Source organism: Suricata suricatta, chromosome 10, assembly GCF_006229205.1.
Source record: "Suricata suricatta isolate VVHF042 chromosome 10, meerkat_22Aug2017_6uvM2_HiC, whole genome shotgun sequence".
NCBI lineage: Eukaryota > Metazoa > Chordata > Mammalia > Carnivora > Herpestidae > Suricata > Suricata suricatta.
The window spans coordinates 18057188-18070855 of NC_043709.1; the positions used below are offsets into that span (position 1 = coordinate 18057188).

Genomic DNA, 13668 nt, shown 5'->3' on the forward strand with positions numbered 1-13668 from the left:
TCTGTGCTTAAATGTCACTTGTGTATTTTTTGAGAACTTCCTGACCATACCGTTTCAAATAGCACCTTCATGGCACCCCTGGGATATCTGATCCCTCTTTCTGGATCTATTTCTCCCCATTCCATCTGAAGATGTATATTTTACTTATTTTTCATAGTTACTGTTTATCTCCTGCTTTGAGAATATAAGCTCCAGAAAGGCAGGGATTTTTCCAGCTCTGTTCACTATTGTATCCCAACACCTGGAAGTGTTTAGCACGTGGAAGGTGCTTGATTAAATGAGATCTTGAAAACTCCTGTCTGTTTGCTTGAGACCAATGATCTGGGGCATTCTTTGCAAACATCTTTCATGTTTCCCCCAAAAACCTCTGCAATAGGCCAGAAAATAACTTCATTGAAGTTTACTCTAAGGCAACAGCATGTAGTTAGTCCAAAAGGTTTTCCTTTTCCAGTCTAGTCCCATCTGAAAATACCCTCAGCTTTTTCTTTTCCTTTTCGAAACATGCTCTCAGGAAAGAACCTGAGAAAAAACATAGGGTAAAGTATATATTAAAGGGTAAAATAACTCATTGGACATGGAGGAGGGCACTTGTGGGGAAGAGCACTGGGTGTTATATGGAAACCAACTTGACAATAAACTATTAAAAAAAAAACAAAAAAAGCCCCTAATGTGTTTTGCCTCCCAGGAATATGTGTATCTACACCAAGTTGAGAGAGGCAGAGGAGTCCTTACTAGGTATCCAGCAGTGAAGCCAAAATTGTATGAAGGGACTTTCCCCTTTTTCTTACTGAGATGCCAGGGAATATGATTATCTTTACGTTAAACATAACCAAACAAAAGTTTAGAATGACCAACTAATGTGTTCAAAGGTGGTGATCTGCTGTACCAGAACTTGAACTCAGATTGGTTCTAAAGCCCACACTCTCTTCACCATACCATTCTTCTTTTCTTGAGGAATGAAATTAAGGAGGAAAGAATCGGCCCTATGCTTGAAAAGATCCAGAAGGACAGATCCATTTTTCATCATAATGTTATTCACTGGTTAACCAAACTCCCTTTAGAAAGATTTTCCTCAAGAAAGGGAACAGAAAGGGATTTCTGGCCAATCCTTATTGAAATAGGCTGTTCATTTCTATTTATTTTTCTCTGAGTCCTCAGCCTCTACTCAAGAGTCCTGATTAATTAAGGTGTTACACAGCTATCTTTAATGCCTCAGTCAATTCTTAAACAAATTATGAAATCGTCTTTGAAATGTTTAACTCTAAGCCTTTCTTGCCTCTATCCAGATCTCCATATGGACTAACAGAGTTCTTTCTTTGCCCCTCACCCAAAATGTGGTGAATGTTAGATGGGTTGATTTGTAAACCTACACGGACCCCTTACTTAAAAATAAAAATTCATTTACTAAATGGTAATTATGATCATAATCAGGTTTGGAGGTTCATTTCAAAAGCCTCTCTTAGCAACCAAAATTATTGGTATCTAAGGATCCACGTGGATAAACTGGAAAAACTCCAATAAGGAAATTGCATGCCAAACTTGAGAGTTAATTATTAACAAACTGATTCAAATAGGAAAGAAATGGTTTAGAATTAGGCTGAGTGTCCTTAGCCAAAAACTTCACTCACATTTTAAAAGATATATTTTCCTTTTCATTATGTGCATACTATTATTTTTCAATTATTTTTAAATTTTTTAAAAGAGAAAGACCAAAAGAGTGCAAATCGGGGAGAAGGGTGGAGGGAAAGAGGATCCCAAGCAGGCTCTGTGCCGGGCTCGATCTTATGACCCTGGCATCATGACCTGAACCAAAATCAAGAGTCAGATGCTCAACTGACTGAGCTTCCTGGGCACCCCACTCCCATTATATGTGTAATATTATAAAACTTTTGGCAGATAAATAGAAGTTATATATTCTCTCATAATAAGCTCATTTTGATGCATTTTTCTAGTATTTTTCTCTTTTTTGGGCCTGAGAATTTTAAAAATATATTTCAATGATCACATACCTATATCCAGCATAAGTATTATCTACTACAGTTATGATTATAATCATTTCAGGAATAAAGTTAATTTTCCATTGTAAAAGTAATGTGTTGATTTTAGAAAAGTTGAACTATGATTAAAAAAATAGAAGGAAGGAAACAAAATTGTCTGTAGGCCTGTTGCCCGTAGACTACCACTGTTAACATGAAGTTCTTACAACAGTATTGACTAATTCCTCATACTGCACGTTATATCCCCATGACTTATATGTTTTTTTTTTTTGTAACTGGAAGCTTTTACCTGTTAATCCCCTTCATCTGTTTCTCCTGCCCCCCACCTCCCCACTCTGGTAACCAGCATTTTATTTCCCATATTTATGAGTCCATTTCTGTTTTGTTTGTTTAGATTCCACATATAAGTGAAATCGTATGGTATTTATCTTTCTCTGCCTTATTTGACTTAGCGTAATACTTTCCAGGTCCCTCCATGTTATTGGAAATGGCAAGATTTTTTTCTCTCTTTTTTCTGGTTGAGTAACATTCTTATATATATTCTTAAACACCCACATATACATATATACACATGCCCCTATCTTCTTTAGCCATTCACCCATTGATGGACACAAGTTGCTCAATGTCTTGGCTCTTGTAAATAATAGTACAATAAACATAAGTGTGCATATTTCTTTTCAAATTGATGGGGTTTTTTTTCCAGATAAATACAGAATTGCTAGAATTGCTAGCCTGTATTGTAGTTTTATTTTTAATTTTTTGGTGAACCTCCAAACTGTTTTTCATAGTGGTTGTATCAGTTTTCACTCCCACAAGTGCTATCCAAGGATTCTCTTTTCTCCACGCCCTTGCCAACACTTATTTCTTATCATTTTGATACTAGCCAGTCTGACTGGTGTGAGGTGATACTTCATGGTGGTTTTGATTTGCATTTCCTTGATGATTAATGATGCTCAGCATCTTTTCATGTGCTTCTTGTCTTCTTTGGAACCATGTTCTTTAAAGTCCTCTGCCCACTTTTTAACTGGGAAATTTGCTTTTTGATATTAAGCTGTATAAGTTCTTTATGTATTTTGGATATTAACCCCTTACTGGATATATGATTTGCAAATATCTTCACCTATTCAGTTGCCTTTTTGTTTGGTTTCCTTTGCTGTGCAATAACTTTTCAGTTTGATGTAGTCCCATTTGTTCATTTTAGCTTTTATTGAACTGGCCTGAGGAGACGGTTCAAACAATGTTGTTAAGAGCAATGTCAAAGAGCTTACTGCCAAGTTTTCTTCTAGGAGATTTATGGTTTCAGATCTTACATTCAAGTCATTAATCTGTTTTTAATTCGTTTTTGTGTATGGTGTAAGATATGTCCAGTTTCATTCTTTTGCTTTTGGCTATCCAGTCTTCCCCAGAACCATTTATGGAAGAGATTGTTCTTTCCCCCATTGTATATTCTTCTTTCATTGTCATAGATTAATTGACTATATATGCATGGGTTTGTTTCTGGGCTTTCTGTTCTTTTTCATTGATCTCTGTCTGTTTTTGTACCAGTACCATACTGTTTTGATTGCAACAGCTTTGTAGTATAGTTTGAAATCAAGGAATAAAATATTTCTAGTTTTGTTCTTCTTTCTCAACTGATCTGGCTACTTAGGGTCTTTTGTGCTTCCATAAAAATTTTAGGATTTGTTGTTCTAGTCCTGTGAAAAATGACTTTTGTGTTTTGAGGGGAATTTCATTTAATCTGTTGATTGCTTTGGGTGGTGTGGACATTTTAACAATATTAACTTCCAATTCATAAACATAGTATACCTTTCCATTTCTCCGTGTGTCTTCTTCAATTTCTTTTATCAATGTCTTATAGTTTTCAGAGTACAGGTTCTTCACATCCTTGGTTAAATTTATTCCTAAGTATTTTATTCTGCTTGATGCAATTGTAAATGGGATTGTTTTCTTAATTTCTTTTCCTGATAGCTCATTATTACCATATGGAAATGCAATTGATTTCTGAATGTTAATTTTATATTCCATCATTTTACTGAATTTATTTACTAGTTCCAGTTGTTTCTGGGTGAAATCTTTAGGGTTTTCTACATGTTGCAGCATATTCATCTGCAAATGGTGTTCGTTTTACTTCCTCATTTCCAATTTACATGCCTTTTAATGATTTTTCTCGCCTAATGGCTTGGCTAGGACTTCCATGTTTTGTTTTGTGCCTGATCTTAGAGGAGAAGCTTTCAGTTTTTCACTGTTGAGTGTGATTTTAGCTGTATGTGGACTTTATTATGTGGAGGTATGTTCCTTCTATGCCCTACTTTGTTAAGAGATTTTATGATAAATGGATGTATATTGTCATATGCTTTTTCTATGTTTGTCAAAATGATTGTGTGATTTTCATCCTTTGTTTTGTAATGTCTTAATGGTGTATCAGGTTGATTGGCTTGTGATTGTTACTTGTTATTCAATGGTTGCATAATCTCCACCAAGTGATTCCACTACAATTCACCTAATCATTCTCCTACAGTGGGAGATTAGTTTATGCTTTTGATGAAAGTTGTCCATATGTTAGATCTCCAGAATTATAAAAACTGAGTCATGGGGCATACATTGTTTCATGGCTATTGCTAAAGTGAGAGGCTTCTCTCTGGAAGCAATTTTGCTGAGGGTGGAGTGTGGGTGTTGAACATCAATAGCCTATAGTCTCCCTTCCAGGCCTTCCAGCCCTTTTTCCACCTCTCACCTCTTCCCACCCCTTCCACTCCTGCTGTACTCTTGTAAATAAGCCTGCCCGAGGTGTGTCCACTCTTGGTTTTTGGCTTTTATGTATCTTCTACTCTATACAAGGCAGGAATTTGTTATCTCTTCTTTTAAACTTTCAACTTAGGCAAATAGTCGGTGAAATTTATCCCTTCTCTTTCTTTCTGAGCCAAGAGGATGACATTGCTCTTTGCTTTGTTTAGAAAGTTACCTCTGTTTGTCTAGAAAGCTTCAGAGCAACTGCTATCTCTCTGGCCTTCCCTTTAATAAGCTCTCTCTCTCTCTTTCTCTCTCTCTCTCTCTCACTCTTTCTCTCTCACTCTCTAGTTGCGGCCCTCAAATTGGGTTACCTGGCCATCACTGCCAGAGGTATATTCTCTGTAGCTGGTGCCTGTAAACAATGACTCCATCATGTGCCTTTGGGGATTATAAGGAAGAAAGTTCAGGAAGAGGACCGGTATGGGGTTACTTATTGTTGTGCTTGTTGTTTCCAGAGGTTTCCATTTCTTGTGCTTGCCACACTAGTGGTAATAATGATAGAGGCTAGTGTTTGCAGAATCCTCACTGTATCTCTGGCAGGAAAGGCAGTGTAGTCAGAACACCATGACTCTGAAGTTGAAAAAAAATGGGTCTCTCTCTCTCTCCAGTCGCTTTTGGCAAAGCACCATCATGTCTGATTTCATTTCTTACATCCCCCTTAACCTACTCAAAGGTTTGTTGGGAAGGTCATAGAACATAATTCTAAACTGAGAAGTGATATCCAAAGTGAAAATGTTATTGAGGCACCTGGGTGGCTCAGTCGGTTAAGCTTCGGCTCAGGTCATTATCTCATGATTCGTGGGTTCAAGCTCTGCATCGGACTCTGTGCTGACACTTAGAGCCTGAACCCTGCTTCAGGTTATATGTCTCCCTCTCTCTCTGCTCTTTCCCTGCCCACGCTCTCTCTCTCTCTCTCAAAAATAAGTAAACATTAAACAAATTATAATTCAAAATGAAGAGTATCATCATTGTAATTATCCATATTTTCTCTTCAACCCCATGCTACTAACAATCAAGGAGAAAGATTCACTTCCCAACACCAAGGGATTTAAACCCAATAAGTCTGACTCCTGTGGACCCTATTCAAAACCAGGCAATGTTGCTTCTGTATTATTAATTTAATGAGATATTTTTTATTGAGATTCTATGGGGTTTCATGTGGGAAAGAAAGGAGGTTTCCTTATGTAAACATTTTTGGCAACCGCTGCTCTAGTTATTTGAACCAAACCAAAATCTTAGGTTTGCAGCACTAGGCTTTTAACAAATTTCCATGTGATTAAATCCTGTGACATTTGCACTGTTTCCCCTACCTTTTGGTATTTGGTTTTGCCGAAGGAAAGTAAACAACTTTTCTCCTTGAAGGACTTTCTTCTATTCTTACATATAAAACAGAAATCCCGTTCCTCCTCTCTCTCTGCACTGTATCGTGTTGTTGTTGTGTTTTGCTCTGGTTTTGTGTGTTTTGTGTTAATTCCACTGACTGGCCCCTTCACGCTCCTACTTCTCTCTTTTAGGAGAATGATATAAACCTGACCCACATTGAATCCAGACCTTCGCGCTTAAAGAAAGATGAGTATGAATTTTTTACCTATCTGGATAAACGTAGCATGCCTGTCCTGGCAAACATCATCAAGATTTTGAGGCACGACATCGGCGCCACCGTCCATGAGCTTTCCCGGGATAAAAAGAAAGACACAGGTAACAGACAGAGGGATTTTGCAACACAAGCACTTTGACACTCTCTTCAAGAAACAATGGCAAAAAATACTATCTGCTCTGGGAGACTATTGGGGGGGATTAATCTGGAAAGTGTATGTTAGGGACCTGGAGGAGTACCTAGATATTTTAGACATTTAGTAAATATTAGTTCTTTGCTCACTTTCTCAAGATAGAGATTTCTTCTATTAGTAATTTTCTTTCTCTTGCTGCAAGTTTTATATGTTCTAAATTTTGGTGATCATGAGTAAAGCTATCATAAGCCTTAATGCGCAGGGTTTTATGTGGCCATGAACTTTTAAACTCATTTGGATAAATACTTAGGAGTGTGATTGCGGAGATGAACTAACTAGTTTTTTTCCCCTAAATAATCAGAACACTTTCTTCTGCTGTAAAGTCAAAAGTTCTGTTTTAGTTTTGGTTTTGGTTTGTTTTTTTGGTTTTCACCTAAACTGAAGGAGTCAGGTCAGGAGGATTTCAAATGTTATTTTATTTATTTTTTTAAAATGTTATTTTAAATAACAATTTGAATTGGCAGAGATGCTTTCGATGTGACAAGACCCACCTCTTTGCACGGGCCTTTGAAACATTTTCTAAAAGATACCCCCAGGGCCTTCCTAGGAGACCTCTCTTCTTTTCCTGCCCCTGTCCTCCTGTGGCTATCACTGGGACAGGAAGTTTATTCCTTGGATTCTGCCCCTGTGGAGCCCAGACAGCCATGCACATGGGCTCAGGTCACTAAGGGCAGGCACTTGGAATTCCTCCTCTGATCAACCCTATTTGCCTTCCTTCCCTTCCACCTCCTGAGCTGCTGTGCTGCTGACCGCCTTCTCTTGCTTTTCCGGCCACCTGCTCCTGACAGGAGCTGCAGGCCCTCAGGACAAAGGGCCTGCTGGATCCTGGGGCTAACTGCCTCTGCTTGGAGCAGGTGGAGGCTGGGCCGGCTGGGGCCCTGGGGTAAGAAATCAAAGCAATTGACAAGCAGGCAGGCAGCCCCTTGGGGAGCCAGGGAAGATGTATGTAGATCAGCTGAAGGGCAGGCAGCCTGAACTGGAGTATCTTAAAGGAGGTTCTTAATGGGATGTGCAACAATGGTTAGGAGCCCAGACTCCCGAACCTGGGCATACCACACTTGGTGTCACCACACTTGGTGTGATGTTGGGCAAATGACTTACCTCCACAATCTCTCACTGCATCAAATGCGAGTAACAAGAGTCTCTGCCTCATAGGATTAATGAAACAATATTGGTGGAACATTGGGAATGGTGCAGAGCATGTTTAAGGGCTTAAGACATGGTCTCTATTAGTACTGCTATCATCATAAATAATAACTCTTATTATAAATAACTCTTATTATAAATAATGACCCACGCGCAGGAGCCACGAAAAGCCAGCAACTTTTCCGGAGATTTTGTGAACTGGCAAATGACCTCAAAGGTCGTTGCAGCCCAACAGAATAATTTTTCATTGGAAAAAACTGAGGCCGTGACTTGCCTTAAGGCGCAGAGTGCATTCTGTGCCTCTGTGGGTAAGCAGGTGTCCAGCGCTACTCTGCATCAGGCCTTGTGATGGGAGCTGGGGGGAGGAGGGGTTCAACACTATCCATTCTTGAGGCGCTCTCGGGCTGGCAAGGGCGACAAGACATCCAGGTAAATACAGTCCAGGGACAGGTTCTGTATGAGGACAAGGTGACGGAACCCGGCAGGGTGTTGACATTTGAAACTGGCCTGACATCTGACCTGCGAAGACAATTCTGGAAGGACTAACCCTTGACAACAACATGTGTTTTGTTTTATTTATTCATGTGGTTGGTCATCCCATCCCAGGCTGGCTGCCCGTACCTGACAGTTTCCCGACCCCCAAGTCCACTTAAGGGAAGGGCTGCCAAGGGTGCTGGTGCTGCTCAAGCGGCACAGTCTCCCCCTGCGGAGAGGGGCAGCTCTTCGGGTTTCTCAGTTTTGTGAAGTGCAGGTTGGGCCCAGAAAGATTTTTTTAGGGAAAACAACCATCCCTTTTTAAAGGCGTTCTTGCCATGGAACTCAGTGGGGGAATGATTAGAGGAAGAAAGGCATCGTGGTAGATCTGAACCTTTCATTCTGTCACTCGACAGAATGCCCTTTCTTTTGAGGGGCTAAGGTCTCAGGAGCGAGTCTGACAGCAGGTTGAAGAGGGAGATCCGAACCCCTCGAATCAATTAGGCTAAACCACTTTCCACTCTAGTTTTTAAACCAGTCAAAAGGGCATGTGGATGATAGAAAATGAAAGTTTCCAGTTTCTTAATTGCCAAAGTTCCCCACCCAAAACAGCTTAAGGGAAGGTTAATTATGGTGACATGTTAAAGAAACCCCAACCTTCTAAAATGCCTCCTGGAGGAGCTGATGTGACTTTAATAGGATTTTAATCCAGAGAGTCTTTTGAATACTTGAGGTCTATTCTCCTGCTACCCTCTCTCCTGATGACCTCAAATCCTTCTTCAACCCAACATGAAAGAGCATTAATATCTTCCATCGATCAATCTACTAATCCTTTTACCTTTCCCTTTGAGTCTTCTGCATGACATTACATTTAGGGGGGATGGAAATTCCTACATGGAGGCAGATTGCAGCCAGGAGAAGCAGACGGACAGAGTGTCTTGGCTAGACGGAGGTATAGGATTATCACCTTTTGAGAAATATATCCATTTGGAGTTATTTTCTAAGAGCAAATGGCCATGTGGTGTGTTTGTTCAAGTTATGGGAGTCCTGATGTGGAGGCAGAGGGAATCCAAACTCCCAGTACAGCTGTATTTTCTGTGGGGAGTAGAAGGGCCATTATATATTTATTCATCTGTCCATCTATCTGTCTGTTTACCTATGTTTCTACCTCTCTGACCTGGGGGCGTTTATGATTTTGTCTTTTTTATTTGGATCAATGCCTGAAGCAACGATTTAAGGGAAGAATATGTTGTGAGAAGACAAGAGCAGCGTTATCACCCATTCCTGCCCCTTTACACACTGCTCCCTGCTCCCGCCTCTTCCAGTCCCCTTGCTCCTAGCAGAGCTTCTCTGATGCTAAGGGCCCTGATAAGCCTGAGGTTTCAGACCAGTTGTGGGCGGAGAAAGGATGGGACTCCCTGGAGGAGTCTGACAAGCCCCTGGGATTGTGGGCAAGATGGTACACAAACGTGTGGGTGCATATTTTTCAAGAGTGATTTTCAAAAGGGTTATGGTTCCCGCGGAGTTGAGGATCCATAAAGAGAAGCCAGTTTAGGGCTGGTGGGGGGGTCTGGAGGGCTGGAAGTTTCCCCCTTCCCATTGCCCGTGGCCGCCTTTCCTTTTTCCCTCCCTCTGCTCGTCCATCTGTGCTTCTGCCTTCCCTCTGTCCCCTTCTCTATTCCAAATGCCCTCTGGTGCATTTCCCTCCGCCCTCAGGGGTGCATCTTAGGGCTGCAGGTGCTTGTGGCTCTGGGTCTGCAGAAGAGCAAGGATCTGCATGTTTGTACAAACACACAGGATTGGTGCATTGATGCTGTCCTAAGTCATGGCAGCTGGGGATGAGACCTATTTCAGCAGAATGCCTTCTTGAGACAAACCAACTTGCTCCTAAGAGAATAAGCAAAGCAGAGGGTGGGGCCCGAGTCTGGAGCTGGAAAGCAGAAGCTCTTGGTGTTGTGGGTAGAGGGCTGGCTCCTGTGCAGTGTGTCCGAGGCAGCTCCCGTCACTGGTGAGGGAAGGGCCAGGGCAGGTGCTCTTTCTACAGCCCAGTCCATTTGCCAGGCTGCAGGGCTTCAAGCTAACGAAGATCAGAAATGTATAAGCAGGCTCTCTTTCTAAGGAGGGATCCCTCACTTCCATGCCAAGTCCAGGGTTTTCAAAATTCTTTCCTATCTGGTTGTTTCAGTTAAGCTTTGCAATGGCCAACCCAGCTTGAGCAAGCAGATGACATTATTGTCATTTTCCATATTACGAAATGAGACACAGTGCTCATTCGGAACACTGAAGATTCCACAATCCATGCGACTGTTCAAGTTTATCCTGTCATATACCTTTTCTCTGTGTGGCAAGTGTGTTCCCTCCATTGAAGGAGGTAATAAGAGAATATGAAATGATCGTAACAGTATTGATTTGCCGTTCATGTTGGCTTGAGGGAACATGATAGCGACTCAGTAAAAGCCATGAATTTAGAGCCAAGAATTAGGATTTGGGCTCTTACTCTGTACACTGCCTGCTAGATGTGAATCCCATCTGACTTCCTGACAGCTGAAAGGCCTCATTACCTCTTCTTTCTCATATGTGATGTAGAGCTGAGACCTACCTGCCCACTTTTTAGAACTTATGGGGAAGATCATGCAAGATACTCCGAAGGTTATGGTGTTTGATGGATTGAACTTGCTTCAGTTGCATAGCCCTTGAACTTAGACGTCCTTAAGCCTCGGGAGGAAGGGGCTCTGTAATCTACAACACCAGCCTACTCTCAGGCTATTTGACACCACACGTGGGTATGGACACTTGCCAGGCTAATAATATATAGGGAGCTGGTAGCCGCCACCCCCTCCCTGGGTCCGGCCTCACCTGGCAGCCAGAGAGACAACTTCATGTGGGGGATGATATGAGGGGTGCTAGGAATGACCTCTCATTTCCAGATATCGCTTCCTAGGAACATGATTGGGACGCTTACCATTATCCACCTGGCTGTGTGTTACACTGGAAAAAACGTTGCTCTAAGAGACAGAAGGCCAGCTTCCCATGCAAGTTCCCTCCTTTTCCCTCCCTCCCTCTCTTCTTCCTTCCTTCTTCTTTTCCTCTTCTTCCTTACCATTCTAACAACACCATTACCCAAACCAGTAGCCTCTTCTTTGTTGTTGTTTTCGTTCTCTTTGAAACTGTGTCTCATGTGACCATGCTACCTTGGCATCCTCTCTTTCCTTAGCATTTTATAAATGATGTGGCTCTTCCTTATTAAAATCCTGACTCTTGGGGTTTTCTTTCATATTCTTTTACCACTCTTTCTCAAAAACCACAGTCAACTTTGCCACCTTCTTCTGTTTCACTCACATGTATGCCCTGATTCAGTTAATCATTCAATTGCACAATTTATAGTCATTGAGCACCCATTCGGTGTCACAGGACAGGGACAGTAGGGGAAAAGGACATGTGGTGCCGAGATTCACGTATCTCATAATCCAGTAGGTCATTCCTCTGTGGCTTGATGCATGCAGAGTAGGGAAGTGTGGTTTGCATCAGGAGCACTTGGGAGGTACACGGAAGCCAGTCTGGGGTGTGGTGGGGAGAAGGGGGAACAGGGTCAGGGAGGCACACCTGGAGGGAGACAGACGTAATATGGAAGAGGTTTTAGTTGTATTCTGTTCGTCTCAAGGTAGATGGGTATGCATGGAAGGCTTTCAGAAAACATGATTCAGTATCTGGGAATACAGCAGGCAACTTGCCAACAGCTATGTTTGTAAGATGCATGACATCTGAGAAAGGACCCTGAGAAGATACTTCCAGCCTAAGATGGAGATTGGAATAAAGGATGCTGCAGGTCATTTTTTATTGATCCATGATTTCACATGTATCCATTCACCCCTTCCATCACTGATGTATTTCCATAGACTTTCATCCCCTTTCACCCCTTCACTTTATTGCCACGGTCTTTTTAGTTGTCTGGTTCTCATTCTCATTTTAACTTGTGGGTGCAGAGATCAGATGCTTTGTCATCATGTCACCAGCACAAGTGCCCCCTGGGCCCGCCGCTGCCCTGTTCTGCCCACCGGAAGCAGGGACTAGCTGGACACCATCAGCCACCATTTGGCTCAGCCATTCTTGCCAAGACCTTTCTGGGGGGCGTTCCTTCTCTGGAAGGAAACTCAAAGCACATTAAAAGAGAAAAAATAAAACCCTCAAATGCCTTCCTCCTGCAGGGTGTTAGCACCCCACCTTCTTTCTTTGGGGGAGCGGTTGGGATGGGCACATCAATGCTTCTCCGACGTTGTTGGCCGTGGCCTCAGAGGAGACACCCAGGAGCCTGGGGAGAGGGAGTGAAAACACCCTTCTATTTTGGGCCCAGGAAAGGAGGATTTATTGCCCTCCCTGAGACAGGCTGGAGGCAGAAGTCCGGGGCAAGGCTGGGTGCCTCACTGGCTGGACCCTGGGGGCTTGTGAACGTCTGGAGGGGGTTCCGGGGACCCAGCCTGCACCTTGAACTGCTATAAATTTAACAGGCCTTCTCTGACCCGTTGGCCAGGAAGCAGGCTCCCCCCCTCCAGGCCCGTGGGGGCCTGTGGCTCATGAACACTCCTGAGCCAGCCACCCCTTGGCGTCCGGGCTGAGCAGTTGACCCCAACTTAATGAGACCACGACGTGGGTGTCCAGGGCCGACTCTCCTGCAGGCTGCTTCCCTTGGAGCCAAATCAATATTTATTAATGATCTGCCCCCCCTCCAGGGCCTCTGACTTCACAGAGGGCCTCTGTTGCACCAGCCTGCCTAAGTCATTCATTAACGCTGAGCCCAGCGGCCCGTGAGGCAGTTGAGGGGCCCGAAGAGGCCAGCCCACCACGGAGATATTTGCAAAGGTCATTAATGAGCTAATCTGATTTAACTTTTCAAGACAGAGGCGTGGGTCGCTGGGGTCAGTCTCTATTCCCAGCACTGTGCCGGGGTCAGGCGGAGGCCCACCACCGACCCTGAAGAAGAGAGTAGAAAAGTGAAGGTGTCTTTGAGGAGCTGAGAACTTAAGTGAACTAAAGCGTTACTATCCCCAGATCCAGGGAGGCTTGGGATGGGAGACGGGGAGGCGCTGAGGCTGTCCCGGGGATTTGCTTCAGCGCTTTAGATCCCAGCTTTAGTTCCTTACCTCCTTTCCCTCTCCAGGTGGAAGATCAGGAATCCAAGACACAGCACCCACCCCCACCCCCCACCTTATTCTAAGCCTGCCCAGCACAGCGGTTAAGTAGGAGAGCTGCAGAGTCCCCATTTCCAGTGAGCTCCGTGATCTTGACAAAGTCCCTTCCCCTCTTTGAACTTCAGTTTGCTCCTCAGTGAGATGGAAATAGTAACGTCTACCTCCTAGCATGTTTTGAGAATTTAAACAGACAATGGAAGTGAAGCGCCCAGCACAGTATCTGGTGTAGACTCAGCTCTCAAAAAATTAACCTCAAGGGCACCTGGGTGATTTCAGTCAGTTGAG

At 43.0% G+C, this 13668-nt stretch overlaps 1 protein-coding gene across 2 annotated transcripts in view; it reads left to right on the plus strand.

Annotated features, from left to right (window-relative positions):
• The window catches only part of PAH (phenylalanine hydroxylase), a 70213-nt gene that overhangs the window by 16399 nt on the left and 40146 nt on the right, over positions 1-13668 (plus strand). For both annotated transcript variants that reach the window (XM_029955061.1, XM_029955060.1), the window contains exon 3: positions 6302-6485. In XM_029955061.1, the coding sequence (XP_029810921.1) occupies positions 6302-6485 (184 nt within the window). The remainder of the gene's footprint in view (positions 1-6301; positions 6486-13668) is intronic.